At 21.3% G+C, this 8,851-nt stretch overlaps 5 protein-coding genes and 1 non-coding gene across 6 annotated transcripts in view; 3 read left to right on the plus strand and 3 right to left on the minus strand.

The window, feature by feature from the left end:
• Positions 1–1,201: 1,201 nt before the first annotated feature.
• On the plus strand, positions 1,202–3,585 carry DDB_G0275345 (hypothetical protein; the record flags this gene model as incomplete). The annotated part of the gene is made up of 3 exons (XM_638576.1): positions 1,202–2,705; positions 2,794–3,224; positions 3,412–3,585. The coding sequence occupies 3 exons, from the start codon at positions 1,202–1,204 to the stop codon at positions 3,583–3,585; spliced, it is 2,109 nt and encodes a 702-aa protein (XP_643668.1).
• Positions 3,586–3,870: 285 nt separating this feature from the next.
• Positions 3,871–4,095, minus strand: DDB_G0275347 (hypothetical protein; the record flags this gene model as incomplete). The annotated part of the gene is made up of 1 exon (XM_638577.1): positions 3,871–4,095. The coding sequence occupies one exon, from the start codon at positions 4,093–4,095 to the stop codon at positions 3,871–3,873; it is 225 nt and encodes a 74-aa protein (XP_643669.1).
• A 722-nt stretch (positions 4,096–4,817) lies between these two features.
• On the minus strand, positions 4,818–4,890 carry tRNA-Lys-CUU-4. Its single transcript has one exon. It is a non-coding gene; the product is annotated as a tRNA-Lys (tRNA).
• Positions 4,891–5,451: 561 nt separating this feature from the next.
• On the plus strand, positions 5,452–5,769 carry DDB_G0275349 (hypothetical protein; the record flags this gene model as incomplete). The annotated part of the gene is made up of 1 exon (XM_638578.1): positions 5,452–5,769. The coding sequence occupies one exon, from the start codon at positions 5,452–5,454 to the stop codon at positions 5,767–5,769; it is 318 nt and encodes a 105-aa protein (XP_643670.1).
• Positions 5,770–6,402: 633 nt separating this feature from the next.
• DDB_G0275351 (hypothetical protein) lies at positions 6,403–7,066 on the plus strand (the record flags this gene model as incomplete). The annotated part of the gene is made up of 2 exons (XM_638579.1): positions 6,403–6,487; positions 6,726–7,066. The coding sequence occupies 2 exons, from the start codon at positions 6,403–6,405 to the stop codon at positions 7,064–7,066; spliced, it is 426 nt and encodes a 141-aa protein (XP_643671.1).
• Positions 7,067–7,225: 159 nt separating this feature from the next.
• The window catches only part of DDB_G0275403 (hypothetical protein), a gene marked incomplete at both ends in the record, with an annotated part of 2,308 nt that continues 682 nt past the window's right edge, over positions 7,226–8,851 (minus strand). The window contains 2 exons of the mRNA XM_638580.1: positions 7,226–7,928; positions 8,008–8,851. The exon at positions 8,008–8,851 is cut by the window's right edge and continues 244 nt beyond it. Coding sequence (XP_643672.1) covers positions 7,226–7,928; positions 8,008–8,851 — 1,547 coding nt within the window. The remainder of the gene's footprint in view (positions 7,929–8,007) is intronic.

Raw genomic sequence — 8,851 nt, forward strand, 5'->3', positions numbered from 1 at the left:
ATATTAATTTAAATAAAATATTTATTTAAAAATATCTATTTTTTTTTTTTTTTTTTTTTTTTGTTTTTTTTTTTATAAATATAAATATCTATGATGTTGCTTTTCATAATCCATACCCAAATTTAATAACGCCATTCATAGCTTAAAAAAAAAAAAAAAAAAAAAAAAAAAAAAAAAAAAAAGAGGTTTGGTGGAAAAAGTAAATTATTTTTTATTTTGATTTTTTTTTTTTTTTGATTTTTATTTTTTTATTTTTTTTATTTTTTTTAAAATATTTTATTTTTTTATTTTTTATTTTTTTTAAAAACAATACATATTTTCATATACAATAACCAGGTTGTTATTGTTGTTTTTATTTTATTTTATTTTTATTTTTATTTATTTATTTATTTATTTTTGTGTGTTTTTGTGTGTTTTTTCACACATATCTATTATTAGTAATTCTATTTTTATTGAAGTGTTCATAAATATCAAAATTATAATAATAAAAATAATAATAATAATAATAATAATAATAATAATAATAATAATAATAATAATAGTATAGAAAAATATTTTCACAGAACCCCCAAACACACAGCCAAATTTTTCATATCCATTTTTGTAATTATAAATAAAAAATTTTTTTTTAATTTTTTTTTTATATTTTTTTTTTTGTTTTTTTATTTGGACAACCTCACAACAAAACAGAATCTTTTTTACAAAAAAAAAAAAAAAAAAATTAAAAAAATTAAAAAAATTTAAAAAATAAAAAATAAATAAGGCAAAAGGAAAAAGAAAAAGAAAAATTTTAAACCAATATAAAAAGTAAAGAGATTACGTTGGTTATCAATCTCTGTATCATTCAGAATTATTAAAAAAAGGATTGTAGTAATAAATTCATATACACCCATTTCCAAAAATAAAAAAAATAAAAATAAAAAAAATTATTAATAATAATAATAATAATAATAATAATAATAATAATAATAATAATAATAATAATAATAATAATAATAATAATAATAATAATAATAATAATAATAATAAAATATTAAATATTTGTAATATAAATATCCTTTTTGTTACTTTTATTTAATACAAAAAAAATTTCCTTTTAAAAAAAAAAAAATATATAATAAATATATAATAATAAAATAAAATAAATAAAATTTTTTTTAAAAAAAAAAATAAAATAAAAAAATAAAATAAAATATCAACAATGGAACCAAATGTATATACAAATAATAATGAAAATGGTACAGCCAATGTATCAGGTACAACACAAGTTAGTTTTGAAGTGAATTGTTATCAAGATACACCAAAAAATGTAACACCAAATATAAGTTCAATTAAATTTCCAACATCTTCACCATTATCATCAGCACCACCACAAAAAAGAGGTAGTATGTTACCATTATCACCAATTAGTAATGGTGAAGGTGGTAGTGGTTTTGGTCATCATAGAAGAACTAAAAGTAATACATCTTATCCTGGTGGTACGAATGATTTTACTTCTACAAACCCAAATTCAAACACCACCACTACTACTGCAACTTCAACAACTACATCTACACCAACATCACCATCCATTTCATCAGTTACAGATTCATTTAGAAGAGCAACTATCAATACTGGTTCAATACCAAGAATAACTACAACTTCACCACCAACATCTTCACCACCTTCACCACAAATAATTAATAAATCTGTAAATAATAATAATAATAATAATAATAATAATAATAATGATAATAATAATAATAATAATAATAATAATAATAATAATAATAATAATAATAATAATAATAATAATAATGATAATAATAATAATAATAATAATGATAATAATAATAATATTGATGATAGTAATAATAGTTGTAATAATTTACAAAAGAAAGATGAAGAATTAAAAAAAAAAGAGGAAATTATATCAACAACAACAACACCAACAACACCAGCAATTGTTGAAAATATTGAAGAAGAATCAGAAGTTGATCAATTAACAACACCACCATTATCATTATCATCACAAGAAAAAGATTCATCAGATGTTGATGAGTTTGTAATTATAAATGAAATTCATGATACTGGTTTAATAATGTATGATAGTTATGGATTTTTAGTTGACCAAGACCAAATTCAAAATCATTTAATTTATAAAGATAAATTCATAAAAGAAGATAATATTAGAAGAGATAATTGGATGTCATTTTTAGAGAAAAATCCAGGCGCATTACATAATTTAGTTGTAAAACCACACTATATACTTTCACATGATTCAAATACAACTCCATCACCACAATCTTTATCAAATAGTAATAACGGAATACCGAATAATAATAATAGTAATAATAGTAATAATAATAATAATAGTACAAATAATTTATCACAATCTTCACCATCTCCTTTATCATCATCATCTTCATCATATAAAAGTTATAGACAAAAAATACCAAAACCATTAAAAGAATTAATTAGAGGTGGTATACCAGGTGAATATAGATCAATGCTTTGGTTTAGAGCGAGTGGTGGTTATGCAAGATTATCAGAGAATCAAGATGAATACTTTAATATATTAAAAGAAAATGCTGGAAAGAAATCAGTTGCTGTAAAACAAATTCTAATGGATGTTGATCGTACTTTTCCTGATCATAAATTTTTAAATACAAAAGAAAAAATGGAAAGTCTAACAAATGTTTTAGTTGCTTATTCTTGGAGAAATCGTATGTTTTTTTTTTTAATATAAATATATATTATTATTTTAATATATAAACTAATTAATTAATTATTTTTTATTTTATTAAAAATTAGCAAAAGTTGGTTATTGCCAATGTATGAATTTTATAGCAGGATATTTATTAATTTATATGAGTGAACCAGAAGCATATTGGACATTAGTATCAATTATTGAAGAATTATTACCAACTGAATATTTCACAAATACAATGATTGATTCATCAGTTGATGTTAGATTTGTTTTCGATGATTTATTACAAAAGAAAATACCAAGATTACATCAACATCTTACATCATTCAATTTAACATTACCATTAATCATAACTCAATGGTTTCTATGTATAATGGCAACTACTACTCCAACTGAAACAACTTTTAGAATTTGGGATGTATTTTTCAGTGAAGGTTCAAAAGTTTTATTCAGAGTTGCACTTTCTTTCTTTAAATTAAGTGAAGAGAAAATTTTATCTTGTAGAGATTATGGAACTCTTTATAATTTAATAAAGGTAAATAAATTTAAATAATAATAATAATAATAATAATAATAATAATAATAATAATAATAATAATAATAATAATAATAATAATAATAATAATAATAATAATAATAATAATAATAATAATAAATAATAGTAATAAACATTAGTTACTAATAATTTAATTGTTTTTTTTTTTTTATATATATCTTTTTAGAAAGTACCAAGTGTAATGTATGATGCAGACTTATTATTAGATGTTAGTTTTAAGAAACTGGGCTCTTTCCCAATGAAGTCCATTTTACAAAAAAGAAAAGATAGTAAGCATGTAGTCACTTCAGAGTATTTGGAGTTCCAAAGACAAAAAAATGAAAGATCTAGTAAAAGATAATTGTAGTAATAATTAAAAAAATATATAAAAAAATAATAAATAATAATAATAATAATACTAATAATAAAATTAAAAATATAACAACACGTAATAAATAAAAATAAAAGCAATGACAATATTTTCTAATAAACACAGAATTCATAAATTTTTTATATCTTTCTAATTTAAATAATTTTTTAAAACTATTAAATATATATATATATCTAATTTTGATTTTTTCAAAGTGATAATAATATTATCAAATAGGAAATTTAATTTTTAAAACTTACCTAATTTTACAAATCTTTAGTGAATTATTTGAGTTTTATCACATTGACGAGCACCAAAAGTGGAAATAATACAAGATAATGGTGTTGGAGTTATCTCTTCAACACAATTATAATAGGAGGTTAAATTTGAATTTGTTGAACAACCAATTGGAAAAGTGGTAGTTGTATTTAGAATTGAACATTCGAAATCGCCAAAACTACTAACAAATACATTTTGGTTTTCAATATCACAATTGTACATATATCCATCAATACGATAATAATCTATTGAATCTTCATTGGCTAACTTTTGATAATTCTAAACTTGTAATTCTAGATTATATTAACATTTTTTTTTGGAAATAAAGATCAAACCGTTTTATTGAATTAAACAACTTTAAAAAAAATCAGTTTATGGTTAAATAGATGTTTCAAATAATAAAGTCGTAGTTTCTTATATGAATTGGTCGAAGGGATAATATTTGGAAGAAATGATTCTGGAATACAATATACTTTACAAGCTAATTTCCTTAATTCAATTATTTATTTATGGAAATCATTATGGTCTATAAAATTGCTACGGTCTTTTGAGAGTGTACATAAAGAAACATAATTGCATTAATAATTCATCAATCAATTGTATAGTGACTAACCATCAAAAAATGAAACACTCGTACCCAATTCTAATAAATAAATAGTACAAACTAATTATAGAATACAGAAAAAAGATTTAAAATTAACACCATAGTTTACACATTTATATTCCCATTTAAAGTATTCGAATGTGGAATCTAAGATTTAAGTGGTCTATATTAAATCTCATGATCCATGAGAACAGAGTTTTAAATTTTAGAAAAATTGATCCACAATTACTCTTTTGGGTAAAATTGAGCTCGGAATGGTGGTAATGTGAAAATCACCCAGACGCGTTTATATATGGGAGTCGAACCGACGACCTCGTGGTCGTCGGTTTAAAAATAAATTCGCCCAACGGGGGGCTCGAACCCCCGACCACCAGATTAAGAGTCTGGCGCTCTACCGACTGAGCTAGCCGGGCATTTTATGAAATTTTTATTTTAATTACAAAAATTTGTCGGAAATATTTTTTTTATAAATAAGATCAACCAAGAGTAAATTAAACTATTAATCCACATTTTGACAGAAATTTTAAAAAAATCCAAAAAACATCAACAATGTTATAAAATTAAAATAAGAAACCAAAATTTTCATTATTTTTTATTTTTTTGAATTAAATTTATAAAAATTAATTTTTTATTAATTTGAATTAAATTTATTTAAATTAATAAAAATTAGACAAAAAAAAAAAAAGAAATATTTATGGAAAATTAAAAAAAAAAATTAGACCAAAGAAAAGAAATATTTATGGAAAATAAAAAAATTAACTCTGTAAATTTCTGTTTTTAACCACTACCAAATATTTCGTTTTTAAAAGCAATAAAACTCAAAAAAATTACAATATAAAAAAAAAAAAAAAAAAAAAAAAAAAAAATTGAAATTTTTTATTTTTTTTTTTTTTTTTCATTTTTTTAAATTTGGAGGAACAAACACACAAATAATATTTAAATCACCTCAACATATATATATATAACTAGTAAAAATGGCAAAAGGATTAACAAAGAAACCAACCAAAAAAAATAAATCATTACCAGCAACTACATCTCACGAAACACCAAAACCTTCAGTTGGATTTTTTAGTAGATTAAGCGCCAACAAAACATTAGGAAATATTATTGTTAGTTCAGCAAATTTGGTTTGTTTCACAACTAGAAAAATTTTAAATATGACATGGGTTACAGTTACATTTGCAGCACTTTTCCTTACTCCAGCTTATAAATGTTTATCAGCTGATTTAGAAGAAACTGAAAAAGGTACCGATAATCCAGATGATGCTTTACCAGAAGGAATGTTGGATTAAATATAATATACTTCAAATTATATAAAAATAAATAATAAATAAATAATAAATAATAACAATAAAAAAACAATAAAAAGAAATAATCAATTGTAAAATTTTTACATAAAACTGCAAAAACGTCAACAAAACATCAACACACATACACACACACAAATACACCTCAACCTTTTAATACAAAAACCTCAACCTTTTAATACAAAAACCTCAACAAACACACAGTAAACCAAAACGAAAACCAAGAAAAAAAAAAAAATCTAATCAAGATTAATTTTAATAAATTAAGAATCTTTTGTTTTTTTTTAAAATAAAAAAATAAAATAAAAAAAAATAAAAAATAAAAAATAAAAAAAATTTAAAAAAGATAATTAAACTATTTATTTATTCTTTATTCTTTATTTTTATTTTTATTTTTTTTATAAATATCAACATACTTTATCCTTTCGTTTTTTTAATAAAAAAAAAAAAAATAAAATAAAATAAAATAAAATAAAAAAAAAAAAAATTAAAAAAAACGAAAAGCGAATTTTGAGAATTTTTTCTTTTTTCCTATTTTTTTATTTTTTATTTTTTTTATTTTTTTTATTTTTTTCTATAAACTGTACATATAAATAAATAAATAAAGATTTAATAATAATGGGTAGATATAGTGGTCATGGTGGTACACACACAAAAAAAAAACAATACAAAAGAGCTAGAAGTACAAAAAATAGAGCAAAAGGTAAAAAATAAACACCCCCATCAATAATAATAATAATAATATTAATAATAATAATAATTATAATAATAATATTAATAATAATAATAATAATAATAATAATAATAATAATAGTTATGACTTATGTATATAAATACATACAACATATATTATATAAAAATACTAATATATATTATAATAATTTATTTATTATAATCAAAAAACATATAACAATAACAATAATAATTTTTTAAAAAAAAAGACATTGATCAAATTTTTGATGAAATCCAACCAGAAACTATAGATAAATTTTCAAAATTTGAAGTAGATCCAGATTTACCTGGTATGGGTCAAAATTATTGTATACATTGTTCTAAACATTTTGTTACAAATGAAGATTTACAAAGTCATATTAAAGGAAAACCACATAAAATTAGAGTAAAAGAATTAAAAACTAAACCATATTCACTTGCAGAGAGTCAAATACCAGTTGATAATGGTGTAAAATTAAATAGAGATGCAAATGGTGTTCCAACTACAACTGATGTTACTGGTACAATTAAAAAATCAACAACTACAACAACAACCACCACTACCGTTTAAATTATATAAAATTATAAAAAATAAAAAAATATTTAAAAAATATTTAAAAAAAAAATATATATATAAAAAGAAATAGAACTTTTATTTATTTAATTAATTATTTATTTATTTTGTTTTGTTTGGTTTTGTTTTGTTTATTTTTTTTTTTTTTTTTTTTTTTTAAAATTTCCAATCAGACATGAAATCAGTATCTTGTTCAATTAATTTTGATTTTTGTTGATAAGCTAATGGAACAGTTGAAGATTTCTTTTTAAAAGAATTTTCATACATTACTTGATAAGTGACAAATGAGAATTCATTTAAATCAATGATATTTTTAAGACCATTATCAAATAATTTTGCCATTTTACTAACTTCTGGAGCGTAATGGTCACGAAGAATTTGAATTTCCCAAAGTGAACTTGAGATAGCATTACATTTACTTGGATCTTCTTCAATTGGATCATATGGATCATTTCCATATAAACCTTTAATATTATCTAATGATTCTTGTTGTTGTGGTTGTAAATCTTGTTTAATTAATAATACAGATTGTCTAGTAATTTGTTGTTGCTGCTGTTGTTGTTGTACTTGATTTTGAGTATTTGGTAATGGTTTAATTGGATTATTAATTAAACAATGACAATTTACATTTCTTTGTAAAAGATTGTAAATCAATGGTAATAAAATTAATGAACCATATGGTGGAGAAATTAAACAAAGAGTTGCACATCTCTTTATAAATGCAGCAACCATATAATTTGGTAAAGATTTTGATGATAAAAATAAATCTGCTAATTTAAAAAATCTAGCTCTATATTTTGCATATAAAACACCTGGTTGAAATAATGAATATAATTTTTTAAAAAAGTCTGGATATTCTCTTTAATAATAAATAAATTAATAAGTTAATAAACTATTACTTGAATATATATATATATATATAATTATAGTATACTTACAAATTATATTTTGTAATTAAAATGAAAACACCATTTAAAGCTAAAATTGAAGTTACACCACCTAAATCATAAGAGTTTGTAAAGAAATCTAAAAGTACTTTTGCATCGGTTAAATAAGGGAAAACACGATCAGGTAAACCAAGTAAAACATGTTTATAGATTGTTGGTGGTAATGGTAAAGTTAAGAAAGAGATCCAAGATTTACTAAAGATTGATCTATAAGAGGAGATCTTTGTTAATGATGACCAATTTGAAGATAATCTCTCCCATTCCTTTTCATTGAAATTCTTTGGTTTCTCCCAATTTGATCTCTTTGATTGTTGTTTTAATTTAGTTTTTAATGAAGAATTATTCTCAGTGATACAAGAGAAATGTGGTTTACCAACCCAAAATTCCCATTCATCAGGTACAACTTGTAATGGTTCAAAAAATGTTAAGAAATCAAATAAATTTTCAACAAATTTTGAAATACTTGATACATTTGGATAAATTGATTTAAATTCTTGTTCAGTAGTAGTGGTGGTGGTGCTAGTGGTATTCTTTTTATTTATTAATGCAATTGTTGATGTTGATATCTCATTAATTGAAACTAAAGAATAGTAGAATAGATCTTGATATTTTGATAAATAATTCTCAGTGAAATGGTCTAATAGTTTAGTATTGAATGTATTTGAAAACATCATTGTTGAAATCAACTGTTTTAAAGTTTGTTTTGAAATATTATGAAAATGTTGTTTATCTTCGTCATCTAAAAGTTGCTTTTCTTCTTGTTCATTTGGTAATGTTGATAATAGAATTGATTCTCTTTTTAAAATATTTAATAAAGTTGTTAATGTTGGTAATT

The sequence above is a fragment of the Dictyostelium discoideum genome, assembly GCF_000004695.1.
Source record: "Dictyostelium discoideum AX4 chromosome 2 chromosome, whole genome shotgun sequence".
Classification (NCBI taxonomy): Eukaryota; Evosea; class Eumycetozoa; order Dictyosteliales; family Dictyosteliaceae; genus Dictyostelium; species Dictyostelium discoideum.